This window comes from Epinephelus fuscoguttatus, linkage group LG24 (assembly GCF_011397635.1).
Source record: "Epinephelus fuscoguttatus linkage group LG24, E.fuscoguttatus.final_Chr_v1".
Classification (NCBI taxonomy): domain Eukaryota; kingdom Metazoa; phylum Chordata; class Actinopteri; order Perciformes; family Serranidae; genus Epinephelus; species Epinephelus fuscoguttatus.
Window position 1 is genome coordinate 8,076,259 of NC_064775.1, and position 27,498 is coordinate 8,103,756.

Consider the following 27,498-nt stretch of genomic DNA (forward strand, 5'->3'; position numbering starts at 1 on the left):
ACCTTCACCCAACAAATTCTAATCATCCATCCATCCATCTATTTTCACCTGCTTATCCAAAGCAGGGTTGTGGGGGCAGCAGGCTAAGCAAAGTATCCTAGACATGCCTCTCCCCAGCAACGCTTTCCAGCTCCTCCTTGGGGATCCCAAAGCGTTCTAGAGCCAGACGAGATATATAATCCTTCCAGCGTGTTCTGACTCTACCTCAGGGCCTCCTACCATTTGGACGTGCCCGGAACACCTCTAGCAGGAGGCGCCCAGGAAGCATCCTGATCAGATGTCCGAATCACCTCAACTGACCCCTTTCAATGCGAAGGAGTTCTCTCCAGATGTCAGAACTCCTTACCCTACCTCCTTGGCTGAGCCTAGCCATCCTTCTAAGGAAACTGATTTCGGCTGCTTGTATCCATGATCTCATTCTTTCGGTCACTACCCAGAGCTCGTGACCATACGTGAGGGTTGGGACGTAGATGGACCAGTTAATTGAAAGCCGAACGGCCGATCCATCTCATGCGCCATTCTACCCTCACTCATGATCAAGACCCTGAGATACTTGAACTCCCTTGCTTGGGGCCGTAACTCTCTCCCAATTCTAATCAGTTCATTCTTAAGTCCAAGTGGACGTCTGTGCCAGATTTGACTGAATTCCCTCAAAGCGTTCTCGAGACATTGAGTTCACGAGAATGGGACATACAGACAGACAACCTGAAACCATAATGCCTCTGGCCACAGCTATCGCCAGCACAGAGGCATAAAAACAAAACTACAATTGGTTAGAGTTATGGGGACAAAATGTGTTTTGTGAGGTCACAGACACCAAATTCTAATTACTTCATCCTTGAGCCCAAGGGGACGTTTGTGCCAAATTTAAAGCAATTCCCTCCAGGCGTTCCCGAGATATCGCAGTCACAAGAATGGATGTACAGGTGTAGAGATGGGTGGTAGGACAACCTAAAAACATAACGCCTGCAGCCACGTCTGTTGCGAGCATGAGCATAAAAAGGTTAATGTAACTTGTCAATCCACTTTATCTTCCCATGTTCTGTCACAGTTTGATTTTACACCTGAGTGAAACATCTTGTTGCTCTTTGCTGCGTGGATCTGCTCTTTTCACGGCTGTCTAAATAGAAGAAACCCGACATTTTACACAGCTATGAAAAGATAACATCTGGGCTGCAGAGGGTAAATACCAGATCCTTCCGGTCTATGTTAATAATCCCTTCAGATTGAGAATGTTGAATTGAGGGAGTTTCTGCTTTTTAAATCACGAGGGGATTTATGTGTTCGGTCAATGTGCAGTATGATGAAGACACTGAAAGTCCCACATCGACTGTTTCTGTTCCCTTTTCGGTCGTCCTCTCTGACTCACTGGAAACTTAAATTCATTGCAGCCATTTACCATGGCAATGACCTCACAGTATCTGTAAGGATGAAGTCAACTGTGCGAAATTGGGTGACGCTGTGCCTGCAGCGACCCACACAAAACAAACTATATAAAAAGAAGGAAGAAAAACAATGCTTTTCGAGGCACAAGGTTGTCTTTAGTGTTCTTGTCTGGAGCTTTAAAAACTGTGGCATTGCCGTGGACCATCTGGATCCCTGCCGGAGCGCGAGCTGGTTGATTAAAGAATACAATTAAAGTTGAATTGGCTCGGTCAGCCTACCCAGAGGGGATTAATAAAACGCACCTATTCGTTTTTACTTGCCACACCTTTTCTCCTTCCATTTTCTATTCATAGAAAAATCTTTGCCTCTCCCTACTGCAAAGAAAATCCTGCTGCGCTCTGCCTGCTTGGCTGCCGATACTCATTCACATGTACGCAGGGACTGCTGATCAGCTTTCAGTCTACTGAGTAAAGAAAAAGGTATTTATTCCCTTTGCTTCCTCCCTCTCCGTCAATACCTGGGACATCCTCTCACGGTGTTTGGCCTCCAGGCTCTCTTTGGCCTTCTGGAAGTGGGCATGTTCGTTCTCATCGGCAGGCGTCTCCAGGTAGTGGTCCACTGCGTCGGGAGAGCTGGGTGTGGCTGTGGGCACTGCATAAAGTGAAAGTAGAGGGAGAGAAAAACAAGGACGCGGGAGGGTGAAAAGACTTTCGGTGAAGCATCTTTTTAATTGCACAGTTTTATTTGGTTGATCTGGGGACTGGCGGCGTTCCCTCAGCACACACAAACACAAAACACAGAGCCTGAAATGGGTTAATAGGGTTAGTGTGAGATTGGGAGAGAAAGGAAACAAGATAGTAGCTGGAAGCCAGCACCCTACGAAAGCAAACAAGCGAGCGCCTCAGATGACCCGTACTCTTTTGTAGGAGAGAAACAAAACCCCTCTCTCATTTATATAACTTCTTTCAGAGCGTGATGCAGCTCTCTTGCCAAAACAATGATACTGGAATATCACCTGAGGGCTCGAAAGCACTGACTGCAGTTGGGTCGAACAAGAAATATAAATGGACCACATATTGCGTGAAAGCTGGATTTAATCAGTGGAGAGTTGATTATCTTTCACAAGTGTGCTCTTAAAAGTGGTTGGTGGTACGTGTGTGAATATGTGTGTGTGTGCGAGCATGAAGGTCGCACGTCATGTATAATTGGTTACATCTGAGGCTAGCGCATGACTGCACCAGACACAGAAACAACAGAGATATTCACTTTGACCTGAGCCAAGTGTTTTGTTGGCCATTTAAAGGATCAGTTTGCCCAAATTACGATTTCTCACCTACCTATACTGGTATCATGCAGATAGTTTAGAGATGTCTGTCCCCACCTCAACACAATGGACGTGAATAGACTTTAGTCTGCGGTGCTAACAGCGACATCTACTTTCAGATTTAGCTCAATTAACTACAACTTGTGCCTTTGTTACTCTGGATAATCCACATAACACAGCGTCAACAGTTCATTGGGAATATCTATTTGGTAGAAAGTACCTCGAATGGAAACTGAGGGGGTTTTTTTGGAAATGAATGAACTGAACCTTTGAATACTACTACTACGTTTTATTCTTTGGGCTTTGGGAAAGTTATCAAGTATTTTCAATTTGAAGCGCTCAAGTCCGAATGAATGGAGTCACTGGTGTTAAGTTGCAAGTCTTTTTTGGTTTTGCCAAGCCCAAACTCATCAAATTTGTCTCAAGTCTGACTCGAGTCCAAGTCATGTGAGCCAAGTTTTTGATAGATGTCCAAATTACAGTTATGAGCAGTGGTGCCGAAGTATCTCGATCCTTTGCTTAAGCAAAACACAGAATACCTTGATCTTAATATACTCCAATGCAAGTAAAGGTCCTGAGTTCATGTTACTTACGTATAAGGTAGAGACCTGAACTGAAGAAGCCTCTTGGATGAGAGGTGAAACGTCTTCAAGACAGTTGCTTACAATATTGTGGATGACTCATCACCAACACGGTAGAGAAGTATTATCAGAGGATATGCAGAAGCTTCTTAAAAGTGTTATATTATGATAGAATATTATACTATTCTGTTTTTATCACTAATATATTAAAGAGCATTTTAGGTAGTTTGTCACTACTTTTTATACTCGTCGTGTCGTACTGCATCATATTTTATTTTTTTTTTATGTAAAAGGACATAGTGTCAAATGCCCCCTAGAATTCAACCACCAAATTCTAATCAGTTCAGTGTTCAGTCAAGGTGGATGTTTGTGCCAAATTTGAGGAAATTCCCTAAAGGTGGTCTTGAGATACTGCGTTCGCGAAAATGCAATGGATGCAAGGTCACAGTGACCTTGACCTTTTACCTATGACCACTAAAATGTAATTAGTTTATTGCTGAGTCCAAGTGGACGTTTGTGCCAAATTTTAGGAAGTCCCTAAAAGGCGTTCTTGAGATATCACGTTTAAAAGAATGGGATGGATGTACGTAAGGCCACAGCCAGCGCTTGTATATTATTGGTGCTTGAGTAAACGTACTTAGCTACGTTCCCCCACTAGTTATGAGACGCTACACTAGTTCATGATATAATTATCCAAAATATCAATTCATTAATGAGTGTTAATTGTTTTGGGAACAGCGAACGACTAAACAATAGAATGATTTTGGGCACAGCTTTGGGGTGTTTTGGAGGCAAACAGCTCTTGTTGTTGACCAAAATAGAGAATGCTTGTAAGTGCTGCGTGACTTTCCAAATCACGGCCTTTAGAAAGGGTGAAAGCTTTCATTAACTGAACAAACGCTCAGAAAATAAAGACAAAAGTGTCATTTGCTGTGTGATAATTACTCGGATTATTACTGTAAATATCACACACTTTATATTGACAAAAAGCTGCTATGTGACTAAATACTGGTTGCACTGACACTGACTGTTAATGGACCACCCATGCAAGTGGTGTGTGTGTGTCTGTGGGTTTGTGTGCTGCCGTGGGGGAAATAAGACACTGCAGCACTTTCTCACCTCCACTGTGCTCAGCAGAGCAGAAATCCCACACCATAACACACTTGCACACACACTGGTTGCCTAAACAACACACACACACACACACACACACACACACACACACACAGTAGATAAAATTAGATCAAAATATAGGGAGATGGAGATAGCATGACTCCATTTTGCTGCAGGGCAGATCATGCACTGTGCGACTGAGACACACACACACACACACACACACACACACACACACACACGTATCAAGCAAGGTCACTGAACCTTACACAACACTGGAATCAGCATCAGAGCCAAACACTTAAACCGCCTTCCGCTTCCCATCTATAACACACAACCTCTCTCTGCACACACACACACACACACACACACACACACACACACACACACACACACACAGCCTCCTGGCAATGAAAAAAAAAAAAAGCGCCAGATGAAAAATAGGTTTGCAATCCAAGACTGAGCAACTATTTGAAATCCAATCAATTCACTTTGTGACCGAATGATCACGTCTGGCTCAACAGGAAGTGGCGAGAAATACTCTGTCTTTTAAAGCCATTGTTATTAAGAAACTCTGATAGCCAAACATCGTAACAAGGTGCGAAAACCATCAAGCAGTCGTCCTCATTTCCAGCATTGCCCCCGATGATCTATCACCACAATGTGACATGGAAGGCAGGTATGCTCTGAGAGTGTGTAACGATGTATTGATGAGTTTTTCCTTACTGCTACCCAGGAAACGTTTCACATTTTCAAAAACAGCAGCGGGGTAATTTGACATCCGATTTAAGTGAATGTAATGAATTAACCAGAGCCTATTTCCTCAGTGGCGAGGATGGAATAATGTAAGCAAGCCTGCAACGTGTCAGGGATGTAAGGGGTAATGTGCGGCGAGGGGAGGATTATTGCTGAATAATTCCTGCCTGGATGACTTTACAGCTTGTGCTCGTGTTAAAGTAATATATAAAATGATGCCAGCAAAACAACCGTAATCATAGGAATTACAGTAGTTATCATTGATGCTGTGTCGGGGAACAGCACTGTAACTATAGCAATTTAAAGAAAAATCTATAGACTGTCATCCCGCCTCCAAAGCAAATTGTCCATGAAAATGAATCCTATGTATGTAAGCGTTGTTTGGCAGAATGTTTCACTGTTTAAAGGGTAACTTCAGTCATTTTTAACCTGGACCATTTCCCCCACATTGTTGTGTGTAAGTGAGTAACGGAGGCAACAATTTTTGAAATTGTTATAGAATTGAGCAAAAGCACTGCAGCCGAAGCTGCAAAACATGTTGCAATGTCACCAACTGGGGCATTTGTGCATTGTCAATTTACGTCCACTAAGTTTTTATGTCACGGACAGGCTGAGATTGTTGTTTAAAGTGTCTGATAATAATATGAAAAGGACCAGACAGAGGTTGACCTTGTAATTAAAGAGTAAGATCCTTTTTGTTTAACCAGAAAAGCGCACCAGTCATTAAAGCATGTATAGCGCATATATACACATCTGACTGGGTGAATGAGGGGTTTATTTCAACCAAACCAGAGTTGGTGATTGTTGGAACAGTGAAAAGATGATCCCAGACACATTTTATGAGTTCTGCTTTGTTTCTGTTGACTTTGAATAAAGTGTGTTTTACACTGAGTTTGTTTACATGGACAGTTTAATTCCCTTTTCATTCGGAGTGAAAGTTCATTCCTATTAAAAGTGATCTTGTAAACACCTAATTCAGAATGAAAATGGCTAATGCGATTCAAAATTAAATCCGATGTAAGGGGCTGGAATATTCTGCTTCTAATTCCGAATGAAAGAATTTCTCGCACTTGTATACACTCGTTCCTCTTTAAGTTCATTCCGGTCTTTCTGCGCATGCTCGTTTCCTTGCCCTTCTGGCGCAATGAGGTACATAGCGCGCCCGACTCGTTGCACTAACCGGTTTCCATTTGCCACAGCACGGTCTTCTGTCTCCCTTCTCCTCCTCAACAGACGAAGCATTAGCAGAACAAGGTTGTTGTCGTACTGCTGCTTCAAGAATATAAGCAAAACAAGCTCGAAAAAGGCACTAAGAACGGCGTCGTCAAGCATCTTGTTATCCGGAGCGAGGACTACAGTGTTTTCTTCCAGTAAACATAAACACGTAACATCCGCCCCGCCCCCTATCCAATCAGAAACCTTCCCTGCCCCAAACTTTGCACGGACCCAAACAAAGGCGATTAAAAGGCTTCCTCTATTTGATTCATTTCCTCTCTTTGGTTCGCTGGATAGTCCGTTTGCATTTCCCACTGTAAGCAAACCGCACCAGGGTTCACTTGCACTTGAACCGAGACCCGCCAGTTTTCAAGCAGACTAGGGTTCGCTCATTTGGTCTGCACCAGAGTTCGAATGAACGTTCATACCACTCCAAACGAACCAAACTATCCGTGGAAGCGGACCAGGGTTCGTTTGAAGCGGACCAAATAGCGCCAGTAAAGTTCTATCTCTGTAGGGATCACTTCTATAATGTTGTCAGACACCTAAAATAACAATCTGAGCCTGTCAGTGTCAAAAACAAGCTCTTTTGTAGGACGTGTATTGAAGATGCACAATTGCCCTTTGACATTACACTGCAGCCTGTTTTGCGGCTGCTGGCTGCAGTGGTTTTGCTTAATACTGGACCAATTTCAAAAATAGTTGTCTCCATTAGTCACTTAGAATCACACAAAAAAAAGGAAAATAGAGTCCAGTTTGAAAAATATGGAGAGCCCCTTTAACTTGATCTAGTATTCTGAAATACTAAACGTCTTCACAGAGGATTCGGAGAAGCCGTACAGGATTTCTTTTTATCGCTGTAGCTTGAATTTAACTCCTGAAACACCTCTCCAGCTTTTAAGAGCTTTCGAAACAGAACAAGGGCCAATGTGGCTGAAAGTAAATGCTTCCCAAAACATCTTACACACTGAAAGAAGTGTTAAAATAAAGAGAAGAGTGAGCGACACACAGTCAGGTTGGTGGCTTCAAGAATCCACAGGGGATTACAGGAAAAGGTAAAGTCTGGTAAAGTCTAAAGTCTGTTTTTAGTTCAAACACATTGATATTTTACATTTATTTACACACACAGACGGCGAGGAAAAGGTTAAACAGGAATGGAGCCGACAGGTAGGCTACATCTAGAAGAGAAGCACACCAAGCGAGGAACTCTTGGGATAGACAGCGTGTAAAAATCAAGGGGTTAGAGACAAACAACTGGCGCTCAGACCAGTGAGCTGCTGGTCGGGGGTTAGCTGCTGTCGGGGCAGGACTTACTGACGCTGCTGCAGACAGACAGGCAGTACTCCTCAGAGTCAAAGTTATTCCTGTTGCCTCCGCAGCCACCGTAGATAAACTGAGCACAGCGGCCCTCCTGGCGGTCAAAGTACCAGCGGGGCAGCATGGCCCGGCACGGACCTGTCTCTGCATTGGCCCAGCACACATCTTGGAGGACACATATACACACTTATCATTTGTATGTTCTCTACCTCGACTTAAACTCAAGGATATATTGAAATAAAAGACTTGATGTCAGTAGCATGTGAAGAAAGCGAGGTGTAAGCGTTATTAATGCTACTCGGAATTGACTTGAGGACCAATTTAATACTAAAATGAAGAAACAAAGCTGGAACAAGCAGTTCTGATTCTAATGGAACGTGGCTAATGAAAGCTCTAATGTGACAAATGAGCAAAATAAGAAAAAATGACAGCAGGAAATTAATTGTCGAGGAACATGAAGTTCAATTGTGTCTAGCAAAGCATAAAAAATGGAGGGATAAACACGTTTTGTATCTTGTGCTGCTAAGCTTGTTCCACATTAATCTAAATGAGAAGAAACCTGTCGCCTGGTTACTGTATTTAAGATGTAAGCATTTCTATAGCAGCCTTGAATGTAAGGTATTTCCAAGGCTTTTCAAGGACCTTCCTGATAATGACAAAAAAATGATGACTATTTATAGCAGGAGATGAAATATGCCCACGTAAGAAATGCTCCTCACCCCTGACAACCTCCTCCACAGACTCGGTGGTGGTGGTCGTGGTGGTTGTCGTCATGGCAACGTTGGTGGTGGGCTCGTCGGCGTCATCGCTGTCGTCGAGAGTGTCCACGATGTCATCGTCTCCCTCATCCTCCTCCTCTTCTTCTTCCTCCGCCGCCTCTTCGTCCTCCTCTCCGTCTCCGTCCTGGTCGTTGTCCAGCACGTCCTCCTCCTCCTCCTCTTCCTCGTCATTTTCCTCCGCTACCTCCTCCTCTTCCTCGTCCTCCTCAACCACAGATGGCCTGGTTTCCTCTTGCTGCTCTGCTGGCTCTGGCTCCCGCACCATACTGGGAGGGAAGGAGGGATGAAGGGAGGGAGGAGAAGGAGAAAAATTAAGGTAGGGAGGACATATGGAGAGACAATTTGGGGAAGGAGGTGATGAGGAAATGAAGACAAGGAGGATGAATGCAAAGGATAGAAGGACAAATACTCTAAATTCTAACCGACTGGCAGTTTGTGTCTAAGGAGAAAAATTTATCGTTGTGGCAATGTTAAAAGTGAAAGTGGCGGTATCTCTGATCATCTAGAGCGCTGATGTATTACTCCACTGCCGCGTTGCCCTCATTTATCTGCGTATGTGTGTGTGTGTACCTGGTGTCAGAGTAATCAGTCTCCGCTCCACCCCACCAGACATCGGAATCATCAGCGTCCTGCTCGGCGCTGTCGGCATCACGCTCCGCCTCCGCGGGGCAGCACACAAACTCCACGCCTCTGAAGCGGTCGATGCCACACGGCAACAGCATCCCGTAGTCGTGGAGATTCATGGTGCGGTCTCCACAGGACTAAAGGTGCAAAGTATGACGACACACACAGATAAAGAACAGATCAGTAGCTGCTCCTGTTAGTTGTTACAGTAGTGTGTGTCCATGTGTGTGTGTACTCACCTCCTTGGCGACAGTGTGCCAGTGCAAGTGGCTCTCGCACTGGTCCATGCGCTCCTGGTGCAGGAACTTGCACTTGTCAGGAACGAGCAGGGCGTCGCTCACAAACTCTCCCACTGCAGCAAAAACAATATGCATATTCATTATTCATACACAATGGGCAGCTGAAGACACATTTTCAACACTGATGACTCCCATAAAGCATAGCTGACTCCAACCCCTCAGTTGCTATGGCAACTTTTGTCTTGTAGTAACCAGAGCAAGATAGTGATCTTCTCTTTGTTTCTGGAAATGCCTTCACACACTGAAAGCACTGGAAACTGTGAATTGGTAAAAACAGATATGGGACTCACCCAGGCAGCGGTAGGGCACCACGATGTGCATATGACTGCGACACTGCTTGCGGCCCTTCTTGCACCAGTTCTGGATGCTGACTGGCTGGTTGGCCTCCACCACGTTGGTAATCTGGAGCTCTGGGTACACCTACACACACAGGAGCGGAGTAAAAAAAATATCTTGTATCAAATCTCAAAAACACGATCAATTTCTGATGAATAGTTAACATGCAAAGATTTATGTTAGTGGTTCATTTCATGTTGCGACCACTAGATGGCAGTGTTGTAATCGCTCTTCAGCCATTGACTTTTCCGCTCTGATCTAACATGTTGCTAGCGTAAACACAAAAAATACAGGCCTATGAAACAGGCAGGGCTGTAAAGAGTGCACTGCTATAAGTGACAGTTTCCGAAAACCAGGTTTTAAAAATCGTAATATATGGGCTTGCTTCCATTATCGCAATACATGGCAATGAATTTATTTTATGTATCGTATCAGCAGATTCTTGACAAGCCAATTGAGCATGTTGAATCTGCTTCTGTGAAGGCAGAGCCTGTTGAGGAGTGACATCATTCTGATTTGCAGTTCAGCTCAGCGCACAATTAGAGAAATTAAAGTGAGGAAAGTAAACAAACAGCTAACGTCAAGAGGGAGAGAGACCATAACAATCTTGTTCCATAAGGTAAGATTATGTCTCTTCAGCCGTCGAGCTCTCTAGTAGAAACATTTCCTGATGGTTTGCGCTATTGTTCACTGGATTGTGTTGTTCAAGTGCTAACTGGCATCAAGACGCTCATCCAGTTTCCCTGATTAAATGCCAATTACAGACGACTGCCATCTGCAAGTGTGGAGAGTTATTTCCTCCCACACATGTTTAGAATGTGCATGCTGGTTGGCCATCGGCAGTCGTCTTTGTGGGGTGTTCATGTGCGACATTTTGGCCGAGACACAGGCAACCTGAGGCGATGAAACAGATTTTCACTGCTGCTAGTTCGGTTTGATGTGACTGGGCCTTTACACACAGCGGTATACATTATAGAGACATCATAACTAGAGATGGTCATTTTAAGTAACTTTCATATTCTAGCACTCGCATTAAATTACTATAGAGTACTTGAGTACTTGCAATAAAAAAAATTCTAACTTCATAAATGGGCCAACAAGAAGTGCAAATTTAAATTAATTTATTCAGTTGTCGTAATTATCATCAAGCAGCACGCGAAAAATCAGCAAACCTTCTGTTGCTGCAGTTACATAGGTTAGACTCAGCGCTAAAGGACTGTCTCCGGAGTCCAGAGCCGCTCTCCTCCTGGCCGGTTCAATATCTGTCCAGTTTGCACAAGTTAACAGCAGCAACGGCTAACATCTGACAACAAGCCTTTTAACGATCCCAACAAACTCATACTGACACTGAAATAGCTTGGTAAACCTGTTGATAACGCACTATAATGGATCCTTAAGTCCTGCCCTACTGTGCTGTGATTGATTGGTAGTCTTCAGGTCAAAGTCTCGCAATTAGAGGTGGTTAGAGTTACGGAAAGAGGTCATGGTTAGGGCTGGTAGTCGTCCATGCCATCACTGTAGGGTGGGACTTGCCAGGAAGAGCAGTGGGATCCATTATAATGCATTAAGAACCCTTAGGTAACGTCAATTAAATTGGGTACTCGAGTACTCACGCCCATCCCCATCAGGACAAAGCTGAAAGAAAGAAGAATAGGTGCTATTCTAAATAATAATTTTCCGTCTTTGTTAGGTGCTTCTGCTCCCTTACTTTGGGAAATCTGCTGTTTTTCCAAGATATTTCAAATCTTTGCATTACTGCAGTGTTCCCCGACACTGCCTCTGCTTGGCAGACTCTGCCGTGTTTACCTCTGTGTTCCTCTCAGCCATGCATGACATCTGCCTCTGCACAATATTCTTAGTCGACGTGTCATCCCTCTGCAAATTCATCTCCCCTCATTCTTTATCACGACACCCCCCCCCCTCCTCTCACGCCTCTCCAGATGCAAAGGAAAATAAGAATGATTCCATCACCTTTTTGGGTTCCTCTCACATTTGCAAGTCAGGGTAGGAAAAAAAATTCTATACTCTGGATATCTGTATTTTTCCTTTTGATATTTGAGGTTCAAAATGATTAAACCTGTGCCTGAGGCTGATGTGTTTGTTATCACAGGATTTGTTATCAGTGGTAACAAAGGGAAACTTATCTTCTTTCAGTCTGTCCTACAAGCTTTTTGGATAAATCTCATTATGCATCACCTCTGCTTATCAGACAACTTCCTTTTATTATTTCCTCTTACACAGTGCCTTCATGCAGTGATAGCCTGCTGGAATATTCCCCAAACTACAAGACTACAGTTTTCAACAACACAGAGGTACACTGTGTTGTTGTATTTCTGCATTTGGTCTATGCTGCCTAATTAAAAGCCACCCAGAGCTTTTAAAGTAAAGTCACATGGACTTAAGCAGCTTGTTTACTGAGCTGAGTTTCGGCATCGTGTCATGCTGCCAAATTGGGATTTTAGTGAATAAAAACAAATCTGCTTGTCGTCTCTGTAACCCACTCGTGACGGACTTCTGCGCCCTTATGTCCTCTCAGACCAGCAAGCGCAAAACACCCTCATCTACCCTCTAATATCCCAAATACTTTGAGTTAGTTGTGTTCAGTTGGTTCAGATTATGAAGAGAACAGAAACTCATATGTTCATTTTATTGGTACCATCTACATTCATCTTTGTTGCCCAAAAAATACTTAAATAAAATGTAAATCCACAAGAAAACTAAAAATGAGACGACTCAATCTTGCTTGGTGTGAAGTCCCCCAAAGTATTCTGCACTGCTTCCTGCTCCATCATTCTAATTTGCTCTAAGAGAGTCGTCTTAACGGCTAAAAAGTAAATTATTCGAGGCAAAAACCCGACTAAAATGTCACGACTATAAAAATTTATCATCTGGGCTTATTGCTCACTCCAAACAAAATAAACACTGGGTAATTATAGTTTAAGTATTCCATATATCATAGTGTACGTGGCCAAATGAGAGCCATTTTCAAGGCATGACAGGAACTGAAAATGATGATTACAAATGGCCTGGGAGGAAACGACCTCCTTAACCCTGCTGCTACCAAAAAGAAATTTTACCGTCACGCTGCTATTATTTTTTCATGCTACCCTGACATTCTGGATCTATATCTGTCACCTTTTCCATACCCCTTTAGGGCTTTTACTACAGTGCATACAATGAAGATTCATATCAGCTTTAATGGGTGGATTAATATGATCATGTAATATCAGACTTAATTGATTCCACGGGGGAAATACACAGTTGTACATATTAACTACAATCACAGCCTTGCGGGTTTAGTACTCCGCAAACCAGTCGAGTTGCAGTTACAGTTTAAATCCATGTCTGTGAAAACATGGAAGCTTCACACACATCTTCCCCCGACAGCACAGATGAAAAAATGTCAGCACTTCATAATTTTATCCTGTTAAACATTTGTGAAATTTCTCATAATAAGCGTATGAATTCTTGAGTAATGGCTCAAGACATGTTTTGTGAGGTCACAGTGACCTTTGACCTCAACCACCAAATTCTAATCCGCTAATTCTTGAGCCCAAGTGAGTGTTTGTGCCAAATATGAGGAAACTTGAGACATCACGTTTATGAGAATGAGACAGGTGAAAGGGCAAAGTGACCTTGACCTTTGACCACCAAAATCTAATCAGTTCATCCTTAACTCAAGGTGGACATTTGTGCCAAATTTGAAGAAATCTCCAATAGATGAGATACCGCATTCACAACAATGCGACAAATGAGGTCACAATAACCTTGACCTTTCACCACCAAATTGTAAAAAGATCATCCTTGACTCAAGGTAGACATTTGTGCCAAATTTGAAGAAACCTCCACAAGATGAGATACCACGTTCACAAGAATGCGACAAATTAGGTCACAATAACCTTGTTCTTTCATCTCTGACAACCAAACTCTAATCAGTTCATCCTTGACTCAAGGTGGACGTTTGTGCCAAATTTTAAGTAATCTCCACAAGATGATGCCAAGTTCACAAGAATGAGACAAATTAGGTCACAATAACCTTGTTCTTTCACCTTTGACCACCAAATTGTAATAAGTTTATCCCTGACTCAAGGTGGACGTTTGTGCCAAATTTGAAGTAATCTCCAAAAGATGAGATACCACGTTCACAAGAATGCAACAAGTGGAGTCACAATAACATTGATGTTTCACCTTTGACCACCAAATTGTAATCAGTTCATCCTTGAGTCAAGGTGGACATCTGTGCCAAATTTGAAGTAATCTCCACAAGATGAGATACCATGTTCACAAGAATGCGACAAATGAGGTCACAATAACCTTGTTCTTTCACCTCTGACCACCAAATTGTAATCAGTTCATCCCTAACTCAAGGTGGACGTTTGTGCCAGATTTGAAGTAATCTCCAAAAGATGAGATACCACGTTCACAAGAATGCTACAAATGGGGTTACAATAAAATTGACGTGTCACCTTTGATCATCAAATTGTAATCAGTTTATCCTCGTCTCAAAGTGGACGTTTGTGCCAAATTTGAGGAAATTCCCTCAAGGTGTTCTTGAGATGTCTTGTTCACGAGAATGAAGCGGATGGACTCAGACTAGAACCCACACCCTCCCCACACTTTACCTCCTGGCAGTACTGCAGGATGCCCTCCTTGGTGCCGATGCAGCTCTTGGTACCCGAGGGGTCCGGCTCCCACTTGCCGCTCTGCACGTTGATGTGCATGTTGAGTTTATCGCAAAACATGGCCACCTGGGGCTCTGCCAACAGACCCATGGAAACATCTGTGGGCACCTAGGGGTGGGGGGAGACAGGCGAGAGAGAGAAAGAGAGAGAGATTTAATGAGATATACCACTCATGTTAAACTCCTTGAGCACTTGCGCTGAAAAATGCAAGACGAGTGCAATTAAATTTCATTACTCAGATAGAAGGGGGGGAGGCGGGAGAGGAGAGGAGATTAGCGTGCGAGATGAAAAGTAAGATGAGGTGAGCTGGTTTAAGATGAGAGGAGCTGGGAGAGAGAGAGGAGGGAAAGAAGCAGAGGAGAGCCAAAGATGAGGCGTTAGGAGCAAATTTTCCTCTCCCAATTTCACTTTGGGTTTCATTTCTGCGTTCCTATAATCAAACTCTTAACCGTGGCAGTGCAAGCATCGTGCTCGGTGCCTCTGTGTTTATTTGCTACTGGCTGTTTTCAAGTGTTCAAAAGAGATCTTGCTGAAAAATGCTGGAAAAACAGAGCAAAAAAGTGATGGACATCAAAAATCAATAGCATAGCTTTTGAGGAATAAATTGCCTCAAACAACAGGCCTGGAGCAATCCAATACACCCTCTGTTTATGGTGTTCATGCACAGGCACACATACACCCACTCAGCTGCCCTTTGCAACACCATTTATGGGAAGAGTGTACATCTCTGTGCCCATGCTGGCTCTTTTTCGTCGACAGTATAGTGTTTATATAACCCTCTGTTGATTCATTTTGGTGCAGCACACAGTGAGCAGGTTGGCTGGAGGCAAGGGGAGTGTGTGTGAGCAAACATGTGTGACAGAGAAAGTCCGCCTTTGGCATGAATGTATTAATTTTTGTGTTAATTTCTGTGTTGGTTTGTGGCTCCGTGTGCGTGCGTGTGTGTGCGTGTGTGCCACTGCTGTCTGCCTGCATAAGGAGGTTTTGTGCTGAGGTTCCCTTAGGAGAGGAGGTGCAGACAAACCACTGAATGTCTGCATTGTACTGGCAAATGAGCTAGAACAAAATGGGAGGGAATACTGGGGGGGGGGGAGAAGGAGACAGAGGGAGGGAGGAGAGGGACTGTTGCCATTGTGTGCTCCCTAATCTTGTTAATGGTTTTGAAGGCTCTGGCAGGCAAACAAATGTTGTTTTGTGAGATGGATAGCATATTTTTCCTCCAGACTTGATTCTCTGTGAGCAGCCGGGGGCATAAAGTGCTCTTCCAATATGAGAATAGCTGATGGGGGCCATCGACTCAGATGAATTTGAAGCTGAAAACTCAAATCTTACGATCGATTTAGCAGGCACGCATCTGGTACATCGATGGGAAGATGAACTTTATTAGCGTTTATCAAATTTCATTTATACAATTGGACTGTATGTCTACACTTGGCAGAAGATGGAGACAGTGTTCTCTGGTTATTAGACATTTCACAGTGCATTTATTATTTGGTACAGCCTCCATGGGGGAAAGTGTAGGGGCTGGTGGAGGATGTGACTGGTGCAAAATTCGTAATATTCAGAAACTAAATTTACTGCAGAGATTTTAGAATGGTATCAACTGTACACTTGTGATAATCATCCTAACATAAAGATTCATATCGAAGCCATTAAACAGACAAGTAGACATCAAGTCAGAGTCCCTTTCTGTTGGTCAAGACAAACTAAAATCCACGACAAAATAAATCCAAAACATGACATAATATTGAAGGTCTATTTGTAAGAGTGTGACGAGCAAAGGTCTTATACTCCTTCATTGGAACCATATCACAGTTTCATGAGCTCAGAGTCATCATGTATTCTTAATAACTGATATGAAGCCTTGGATCGCTCAATAATATGCGCTTCAAATGTGCACTTAAGTGTGTGATGATGCCTAATATCTAATAAATCCATTTAGTCTTTGTATGAATAAAGAGGAAAAAGTGTAGTGATGGGTTCTTGGAGGTCATGTTAATTTCATCAGCTGCTTTATTTTATTTCGTCGTAGTTCTGCATCAAATGTCCTTGTAAGTTTTTATCATATCAGTCACGGTTAATTGACTATAAGTCTGGGCATTTTAGTCTTATCTCAGTAAAAAAGTATTTTAGTACAGTTTTAGTCAATGAAAACTGTCTCAGGGTTCCAACACACCAAGCCGACAGTCGGTCTTCGGTCAATGTAGGGCTGTTGGTAAGCATCTGTTGCTCTAGTTTTTGCGGTGAATCTTGCATCGTTGGCAGTTGTCATTCCTTGTTGGCTGATTTTCGGCCGATTCAGCATGCTGTAATTGGCGGCGGAGCTGGCAGAGCCCATACATGTAGGTGAAAGCAAATACATGACTAAAGTCAAGATTGAAACAAACTTGTTATATAAAGGTAAGAGTTCTTTAGCAAAAATGGTTTGTACTTGTTTGCGTTATTGTTTGCTAGCGCACAGTAAATATTATTCGTTCTTTCAGCATCAGGTCGTGTTGTTAATGTGCTAACTGGCTAACTAGCATCTTGTATTCGTCCTGTCTGAATGACAAATACAGACTACCGCCGCAGAATGTACGTGCTGGTTGGACAATGGCTGTAGTCTTTACGGTGTGTTCAAGTGCAACGTTCTGGCAAAGACACGGGCGACATGAGACGATTCAACATTTGCCAAAAGTTCTTGAGAAGTCTGGTGTCTATGTGGTTATTCATTGTATATACATTACTGCTGATTAATTTTCAAAGATGTCATTGGACTGATATTCTATCTAAGCACCAATAGTCAACCATACAATATGGTCGGCACACTCTGGCTAAAACATAGGCAACGTCACATTGCGCAACATCCGCCGAAAGTTCTTGTGAAGTTTGATGTGTCTGTGCGGTTATTACTGAAAATTATTTTTCAAAAAATTTTCATTGTGTAAATATTCTGTGAAAGTACCAACAGTTAACTCTACAATATTGTCGGCGAGGTTTTGGCCGAGATATGGGCGACATGAGGCGACGCAACAGTTGAGCTTCGACACCACTAGTTCTATAATGTAGGTTTGGTTTGTCTGAGCCTTTAGTCTCTTTTAGTTATTAGATTATACTGAACATTTAGGTCAATGTAGTCAAGCCAAAACCAATACTTTGGTCATTTTAGCAAACTTACCTCACATAAGATTTTCATCTAATGTGATAAAAAAAACACTAGTTGAATGGCTTAGACTGTAGGATTGTAGAAAGTGCCTGCTCTAATTTAAGGAATATCCAATATGGGCCTAAATATTACCTGTTTTTCCCCAAGCCCTGTTGACATCGTTAACTTTAACATTAGTAAGTTACTTTGATCTTCCTAACTGTGCTCATTGTGTGCCACCAGTATTATCCTTATATGGTGCGTGCAGCTCAGGAGTCTATAATATTTCGTCCTTTTGTCATAGAATTAAATAAATAAATAAATAAATACTCAGATTTTTGTAAAGTTTTGTCTTTTAGACTACATTTGGTTGTCTTTGTTCGTCGACTATATTGCATGTTCATATAGTCACAGTTAGTGTTTAATGATGTCTGTGTCATCTTGTCATCATCTTGTCATCATCTCGTCATCGTCTCGTCATTGTCTATATTTAATCATTGGAAAAGGTTGTTGAAGTACATATTTAGTCATAGTTTTAACGAAATAACCACTGCTTGGAGGCTCAGCCATTTACTGCAGTCAAATGAGGGTAAAAAGATAACACACACAGATCAGCTTACGCTTCATCCATGTCAAACATACACCTCCAAAGTTCACATCCTTCCCAGGCCAACATGATGAGCCGCAAGCTGTGGCGGCAAGGAAATCAGTAAATCCCTCATACACACACACACACTCACAGTGCAATGTGTACAATCCCCACTTGCCCCCAGCTCTCCTCAGCTCCAACACATGGCAACTTAACACCGGGGGCCATCAGTCTTGACACTGGGCCATCTGCACCACACAGGGTTATTTAGAGGTTTGCCGCTCGATTCCCACACTGCCATCTGTGCGTGAGCAGCGCTAACGGGCCAACAGATCAAATCCCATCCTGCTCATTAATAGTTAAACCCAAGGCAAAGTGGGAGCAGAAAGTTTTCAAACAATCTTTAAAAAGTCGTGTGCATGAGTGCTATCTTTTAATTAACTCACTTTCTGGGTGCCCAGTTTCATTTTGACCTTATCTGCCCACCCTCTGGCCTCTCTCTGTCGCTTATTCAAAGAGATAAACCAACTTCCTCTTTGCTTGAGGCATAGGTAGGAAAGTCTGTGCCAACTGCTCGCTGACATTCAAATTCTTTGTGTCATCCTCTTTTGGCTGGCAAATCATATCCTCGCCAATCGCTCCCTCTTCTCCTTCCTGCCTCTCAGCATCTCCACTGCTATCTATCCACCTCTCTGTCTTCTGCTGGAGGAGGACGCGGAGGAGGGGGGGAGGGGGAATCAGCCAAGCCCTCGCTGCAAGCTTATAAATCAGAGTCCCAGGATGATGGCGAAGGCAGGAGCGAGGAGGAGAAAGTGAGAGAAAGAACAATAACCACAATGGCGAGAGACGGGGAGAGATTGGAGAGCAGATGAATTGGACAATAAGGCTTCGGGCCTCGAGCAGAAGGTCAGCGCTCTGCGAGACAGAAAGGATGTGGGGATGGAGGGCCGGAGACAGAGACGGAGACTGACGGAAATCGGGGAAGGCTTTAAAAGGAGAAGATGGGCAATTCTGCTGTCAGATAGAGGTAGTTTAGAGAAAAGGAATGAGAGCATCTTCCGTCATTTTGGTTCCGTGCTGGTTTGGTCAAACTTTTAAAAGATCCTCCAGGCAAACAGCTACACCACTTACGATACTGTGTACAGAAATAATCACTTCCCTTCTACATCTTGAAACAATTCCAGGAATCGTTTTGCAATTTGCAAAAAGATAAAAACGGTAAGAGTAAAGGATTTTCTGACAATGCTTTGGAAGCCAGAATCAATCCTGAGCGAGCAACAGATGGACTGAAAGAAAGGCAGACTGACAAATGGCGAGACACATCGGCAGCAATGTGTTAGACAAATGTATATTGTAGAAGGAGACACCAGGCTTCCCTCCTTTCCTTCCCTTCTCTGTCTTTATCCTCAGCTCTAGTTCACATTTCTGTCTGTCTGCCAGCCGGTCATCCTGCAGGGAGGGGATGGAGCGGTAATCTGGGCACTGAGGATTAGGACGGCAGCCTGGTCAGGAGAAATATCCCCCTTTGGTCTCAATCTGGCATGATAGCCATCACCGGAACGGCGGGGAATAAGCCAGGGGAAAGGAGGCTGGCGCTCTATCAGATTGACCCCGAGACGATAGTTCAATTAAAGTCAGCACAAACCCCAGTCACATACTGCTTGGCGTGCTCCTTCGGCCCCAACACAAATTACAAGCGATGCAACTCAAGCACTGATCCATCCAAATAGTCTCCCAGCCTCTTGCCACTCTTGTTAATGATACTAGTCGATGAAAGACCTCTATAGTTTGACAAAAGCAAAGTTACAACAAATTCCACAATGAAGAGAATTGCAGCTGCTGCATTTTTGTGTGCTATTTGCAGAAAACAGGCCAACATCAAGTCAGTCTCGGAAAGAAAATACAGACGTAGCTACTGGCCTGCTGACCCATATGGGACCTCACAATTAAGTTGCATGTAGCAGCCCATGTCCAAGTTGTTCAAGCTTGACATGTGACGTTGGCTTATAAACTTTATAAAGCATACAACATCCTCATAATAATTTGAGGATGAAATGGAATTTGTTTGACCCCGAGGGAATCACATAAAGGGAAGACAAACACTATAAAACACAGACAAACCAACAATCTAATAATGTAATGCAATAATGTACAAGTTTGGAGGAGTAAAGCGATTAAAGTCAGATTATTTGCTGCTGCAATTTGATAGAGTGGTTTGCTGTCCCAAGGAGGTTTATGATGACGATGACGAGCTCGCTGCAGCAGCTCACATAAACCGGCCACATGTGTGTGTGATTTTGTTCCTCCTGAATCACAGTTCCCATCTCAAACAGGTGACCCATTTCCACAGCTGGAAACCATGACCCAAATCACAACCAGGCAAACGCAACGCAATCTTCGCTTCATCATCATGAGTCTGACTGTCACATGCTCTGCCTTACAGGGTTCTGGTTTATTATAAGGTCTGTGCACTCACTTATGGCTTAATAATGTGGTTTGGGCTGTAGCCAAAACCAAAATGATTAGTGGATTTTCTGACATCTTAAAGACAAGACTATTTATTTATTTTTAAATTAATGACTCAAGAAAATGTTCTGCATAGTAAAAACAGTTAAGACATCTGGCTAATTAGGGACAAAGTTTAGTACAGAATCCCTTAAGTGCCAAAAAGTGATGTGTTTTGATCTTCTGCATACCAGTTATTACCTTGGGTGCACAAGTTAATTGTCTTTTGGGAACAGGTTATTGTCTTTTGGGAACAAGTAATTATCTTGTGGGTACAGGTTATTGTCTTTTGGGAACAGGTTATTATATTTTGGGTACAGGTTATTATCTTGTGGGAACATGTCATTATCTTGTGTGCACACGTTGTCTTGTGGGAACAGGTTATCTTTTGAGAACAAGTTATCTTTTGGGAACAAGTTATCATCTCCTTGGAAACAAGTTATTATCTTGTGTGCACAAGTTATCTTGTGGGAACAGGTTACAAGTTATCATCTTGTGGGAACAAGTTATCTTTTGGGAACAGGTTATTATCTTTTGAGAACTCGCTATTATCTTTTGGGAACAACTTATTGTCTTTTGGGAACAGGTTATTATCTTGTTGCAAGTTATCTTGTGGGAACAGGTTATTATCTTGTGGGAGCAGGTTATTATCTTTTGGGAACAAGTTATGTTGTGGGAACAAGTTGTTATCTTGTGTGCGCAACTTATCTTGTGGGAACAAGTTACCATTTTGTGGGAACAAGTTATCATCTTTTGGGAACAAGTTATTATCTTTTGGGAACAAGTTATATTGTGGGAACATGTTGTTATCTTGTGTGCGCAACTTATCTTGTGGGAACACGATACCATCTTGTGGGAACAAGTTATCATCTTGTGGGAACAAGTAATATATTTTGTGCACAAGTTATGTTGTGGGAACAGGTCATTATCCTTTTGGAACAAGTTCTTATCTTGTGGGAACAAATTATTGTGTAGTGCACACACATTATCTTGTATGCACAAAATAGAAAATACCACTTTGGGAAATGTAGGCACTCTTTAGTTCAGCAAAGTCAAACTCAACCTTCTTTAAAATCACTCCTCAAAACCTACTTTTACAGGACGGCTTTTATACAGTTAGTTCATCTAGTTTCTATCTCTTTTATTACTTTAATTATCATTACACACTTTTACTATGTTCTGTGTTTTTTTAAATTTATATTTTAGTTGTTTTTATCTTGTCATGTATACTATTTTATCTTGTTTTGTAAAGCACCTGGTAACAGTGTTTGGAAGAGTGCTGTGCAAATAAAGTCTATAATTATAAATATTTATTATAATGGCTATTTGGTTTGTTTACAACCTGTCCGACTGCTCATGTTTCTTGCTTTATAATACTGCATTGTAGCGACCTCTGAGTTCCAACATGGAAAAATTTGAATTCAGAAATTACTTTAAAGAGAACAATGTTATCATAACTGAAGGAAATAATGAATCCTTTACAAGCATGTCTCCCCACTGACTGTTCTGACTTTTGGAGGAAACACAAATTAGCCGCTGATTCAAAGTATTCAGCCAGAAAAACCTTTTACAGTCTCAATTTCTGCCCCTCACCTCTCAAAGGCAAAACATTCACATCGATCAATGCGACCGCACAGAACTCCCCGTGTGTAGGACTCTGTGAGACATAATAACTCTTCTTCCCCCTTTATGGAAATTGCCTAACCATTCCCATCTCAAAGTCATTGTGTAAAGGGACTGTAAAATGTACTGCTATGTGTGAATGAGCCCGCTTATGGCTGGCGGATTCACAGATGTGATCAGCGGCACTAAAAAGCAGAAAAAAAAGGGCTGCAAAATGTTTATTACCCATTAAATGTAAATGGGGGGTTGTCAGAAAAAGAAATATTGCTTTGCATGCTTACAAACTGCAAATAAATCCATTCTCACACACCATGTATCTTCTCACTCACACAGAGGCTGAGACGCAGTTTAATGTAAGCACACACACACACACACACACACACACACACACACACACACACACGCATAACAATCTTTGAAGTGTCCCCATGGGCGCTGGTCCTGCGGTGCTATTAATTGTACAGTCTTATCTGAGTGGCCCAGGCCTGCCATGGGGAGCTGGGTGGAGGCGGCGGGGGGTGGGTGTCTTAGATCATCTCTCGTCCCGGGGGGAGACTCCCTGGAGAGCAAGATGTGTCGCAGGAGCCTTGCGCACACACTCTCTCTCGCTCTGGCACACATCTTTTACAGGCATCTTTGGCGACGTCCGAGCTAACGAGACAAGGCTGGATTGTCCAGGCTGGGACGCTCTCAACCACATGCAAGATAATGTCAACTGGTGGAGATGGTTAACAATGGCTCGGACACACACTCACCATATAGGCGACAGGGAAGTGGCAGTAACACAATGCAAATAAAGTCTTTATTGTGCCTTTAAACATTTACGTTATATGATGCCACTAGCTTATACTGCCTTGTGTGATTAATCAATCACTTGTGGTGGAATCCAGCACGAGCCCGTCTGTCTGTAGGTTGTTTACATGACGCATCGCCGTGTGGAATCTGTTTGCTTAGCCTGGGAGGATATGTGACGGCGGAATTAGATAAGACTGGCGAGGTGACAGAATTGCTCGTGCACGTTGGGATACACACACGGTCTGTAATCACCTTGGCAAGCGGGTCCTGCTGTTACTTAAAACCCTGAGCTCGTCTTTGCCTGGACTTGGGAGTGTGGGTGTGACGCTGCCCCGCTCTGATGTGTGTAAAGCTATCCGCGCCTCATGTTTGGGGAGCAGATTTAGTGGGTTGTGTGTTTCGCTGATTACAGGGCGGACCCTCCCTTCCCTTCGCGCTCCCTGCAGGACAAGAGTTCAACTACAGAGCAGATGTAAAACCAGACACGTCGCCGGGATCTGGACAGAAGCTCTGTCCTGAATGTGTGCGGGAAAAAATAAGACACTGGGTGTGGGATTGATCCTCTGAGCAGCGTTGCAGGTGTAAATTGAGGTGAATCAGGTTATGATGAAACTCGAGCACCTCCAGAAACAGACTGCATCTCATCATTCAGGGGATAAATATCGATCTCCTTGATTATTAGGCTTAAAAAGGTCAAACTGGCACCGTGAAACGTCTCTGAAAAGTCAACCACGCCCATCTGGTGCAGACTCATCACGTCATGCCACGTCCTCCTTTTTTCTTACTCAGCAGTCCTCGTCTTCAAAACTTTTAAAGCCTGTGAGGAAGTTTGTTTGAGTCTTCATTCATATTCAATGCGATTAAGCCATGTCTCGGGGGTTTCGACTGGAATTAGCATCTCAGACAAATCTCTTTAAAATCTGATTAGAGGTGTGTAAGAATAATAGTTCTGACTTCTGCCCACTTAATTTGTCTAGAGGTGATGGAGGGACTTTTGGTTTCCTTAGTAATAATCACCATGGAGACGGAGCCTGCTCTCAAACCCCGGGGAGCTACCTGTTATAACCTCCTTCTGTGGCAACCTGAGGCAACACCATTATCCAGTTCACCTGGGAGTGGGAATTTCATCACCAGGCTGGTTTGCTTTCGTAAGGAAGCGTGTGTGTGAAGCTAGGCGTGCATGCAGGTGTTTTTGTGTGCTTTAAAAATCAACATTAGACCATCATGATGGCCGGCTCGTTCAGTAATGGCCTGCTAAACTGCTTCTGACCTCACTGGTATCCAGCTGGGAGTTGCCAATATACACAGATGGAGCTGTGACCGCCTGCGCAAACAAACACACACAAACACACACACACACACACACACACACACACACTCGGTGATGTCAAGCTATGAATTTTGGCGACTCAGATCACACATCATGCAAATCTGTTTACAATCTCAGCCCAAAAATATGTTAATAACGGTTGTTTCTGCTCTAAAGATGTGCCAATGTGTTGCATCATGAAACAGCTGTGCTCTGTGAACACTTGAAAACCTCGGTATAGCTTTACCTTAACTAAATCCTTTTTGCATCATGTAACGTCATCTTTTTTTTTCTCAGATTCATAAAGCTGTGCGTACACGAGATTTGGTTTTATAATTCTCAATCATTGTGGCGCTGGGCATGCGGACACAAGCCTCATTCCCACACCCACAGTTCACCATAAATGGATGTAGAAACACCTTTAGACAGCACTCGAGGCAAAATTATTTGGCAAAAATGCCGGAGAATGCTGGAAAAAATTTCAAGTCGGAGCAGAAAAGTGCTCTACATCATCTCCAATTTTTCCCCATTGTCAGGTCAGATGATTTGAGAGGTGTGTCTTCAGCTATACGACTTTACAAACCACAATTACCATGATCTCAGTAGAAAACAGCAGGCGTGGAAGCATATACAACTATCACCGAGGAGAAGCTTCTGGACCAACTGGTGGTACTCCCCATGACCCAACCTCTTTTTAAGGGTCTCATGTACCCACACAGATCTCTGTTTCCCTGTGCCCAACAAAGTATTTGCATGACAATCGTTTTTTATTTACTAGAGGCATTCAATTAAAAAATAAATAAATAAATACTTGTGCCCTGTCACCGTTCATTAGATCTGCCAATGAGAAATATGACAAAGAACGACAAGTTTCACCAACTGTGTTGTATCAGCGAGCTGCCATCATACATGGCTGTGGATATTTGTAGCATCCTTACCAACAATTCGTCACATTTCTGCAAACCATCACCCCGGTATAATCTCAATCGTCATTATCGTTATTATTATTATTATTAAATGTCACAAGGATGGTCATGATCATTTACAGAGTGGTAATTGTGAATAAAAATAATGCTTAGCTTAGCTAACGTTACTTTTTTTCGACAATGCACATTTATTTCTTTCATATTTACAAGAGCTTCGACAATTAATCAATTAGTTGTAAACTATTAAATTAATCACCAACTAATTTGATGAGGAAAAAAAGGGCAATTTTTTTTGACTTTCTCACTTAAATGTGAATATTTTCTGGTTTCTTTACCCCTCTATGTTGTCCCATTTCATAGGGGAATATTTCAACCCCTTGCCCCTTGTAACTTTGTTGCAAGGGGCAAGGGGCACTCCTGAGTGGAGGAGTGTAACCCTTGAAAAACAAGGACCCGCATGGGTATTTTTGGGTGTTGATAGAGGTGGTGAAAGGGAAAGAACTTCATCATTAAACTGGGAAACTTTCTCAAAAAGATTCTTTAAAAATAAAGAGTCAGCAACCTGTGCAGGAATCAAAGATGTACTCGGGCAGAGCGGTTTCTTGGTGTGAATCCATTTCATGAAGAAAATAAGAGTGCTGGAGAGACGAAAATGTGTTTGGATGGATGGAAACCAGTGGAGGAAAAAGAGCTGCCAGACAGGCCAGCATTACTGTCGATCCAGGAATTATTTACATGGTGGAAGAATTGGTGATAGTGTTGGTGAATAGCTTATGTTTGGATTTTCTTTTAATTTTAAAATTCAGTTCATAGACCAAAAAACAAAGGGGGAGACAAAGAGACAGACGTCGAATACTCTTTTTCATTCCTGCACTTGCCAACCTTTTTGCGGGGGGTACATCAGCAGCATCTGGCACACATCTGGAGTTGGCAGTAGCCAGCGAAGACGTGCAATACAAGTACGTGCTCTTTCCGTTTTTCTTCTGATCTGTAACTCCAGTGTTACAACAGCATTCCCACGTATTTTTACCAGTGAATTTTTTAAAACTTTTGAAGATGTTTTACCCAGTTCCATGACTTTATTAAGTACTTTACAATGGATAGGTCCCAGGCATTTCCGATAAGCAAACTGCAAGTGGATGAGTTTCACAGTATCCCTGGATTACAGAGCTATTACTACAAGCCAAAATGACCCTTAAATGATAAATTTTATGCTTAAGAGGATAGGACATAAGCCCCTTTTATCATTTACCTGGGATTTTGAAAAACCTTTGCACGTTTCCAGCGAAATTACCCGGGGACTTTAAGACACAAAAAGTACTTAGTAGGGGGGTAGGACTTTTCAGATTCCCTGGAATTCTTGAGGAACTTTCGACAAGCTTCACTTCATTTGTGTTTTGATCATTTGGAAAATGGAGCAAACGAAGAGAAGCTACAAGAAGTGAAAATAAACTGAAAATCTTTGGGTTGTGGACAAAACATTTGAAGATGTCTTGGCAGTGATCAACATTTTTCACCATTTTCTGACATTTCATAGACCAAACGAACAATTTTCAGAAACCAAGAAAATAATCGACAATAAAAATAATTGTTAGTTGCAGCCCTATTTACATTTCATTGTATGTTTTCTCACTTTTAAAATAAACCTTTCTCAAGGCATTCTCATTTGTTAGTTAACATTTTTTTCTTCTCAGATCACTTTTAACAAATTATGCTATCAAATTCAGCTTTTTCCAACAGTTGCAAATGTCCCCAGTGTCCCCTACTGAAGCAACAACAGCACCGTCATGGCCCAAATCCAACCGTGTTGCCTTGCCCTACAGGAAGCAATCAAAACCCCTTTTTCATAATTTGCCATCTGCATCAGGATAATACACACGCTGAAAACACACTACACAAACAACTTAACTTAGCATATTTGTCCTAATGTGTTCACTTGCATCAATAGAGCTAAAGGCAACAATTTCCTGTCCTCAGACAACACTGCAGAATTTCATTTAAAGGAGGCTGAAAAAACCCCACAGAAGCCTGTAATATTAAGCATGTTTACAGCTGCATGAAAATCATTTCAGGGCTGACTGTGAGTTGAGGTAATTTCTCATCAGTGTTGCTGCTAGGAGTCATTGTGAATCAGTGCCCTGGGGTGCTGATGGGTGTGTATATCTGGAATCGTCATTAGTGGTTATAGCACCACCTCTACGCAGGTAAACTGGGA

The 27,498-nt window shown here is 42.6% G+C and overlaps 1 protein-coding gene across 3 annotated transcripts in view; it reads right to left on the reverse strand.

Moving 5' to 3' along the window:
* The window catches only part of appa (amyloid beta (A4) precursor protein a), a 49,534-nt gene that overhangs the window by 11,419 nt on the left and 10,617 nt on the right, over positions 1-27,498 (reverse strand). For 2 of the 3 annotated variants that reach the window (XM_049570179.1, XM_049570178.1), the window contains exons 2-8: positions 14,353-14,520; positions 9,685-9,814; positions 9,335-9,447; positions 9,042-9,232; positions 8,412-8,737; positions 7,690-7,857; positions 1,904-2,037 (exon numbers count right to left, since the gene is read on the reverse strand). In XM_049570179.1, coding sequence (XP_049426136.1) covers positions 1,904-2,037; positions 7,690-7,857; positions 8,412-8,737; positions 9,042-9,232; positions 9,335-9,447; positions 9,685-9,814; positions 14,353-14,520 — 1,230 coding nt within the window. The remainder of the gene's footprint in view (positions 1-1,903; positions 2,038-7,689; positions 7,858-8,411; positions 8,738-9,041; positions 9,233-9,334; positions 9,448-9,684; positions 9,815-14,352; positions 14,521-27,498) is intronic. The other variant, XM_049570180.1, reaches the window with a different exon arrangement.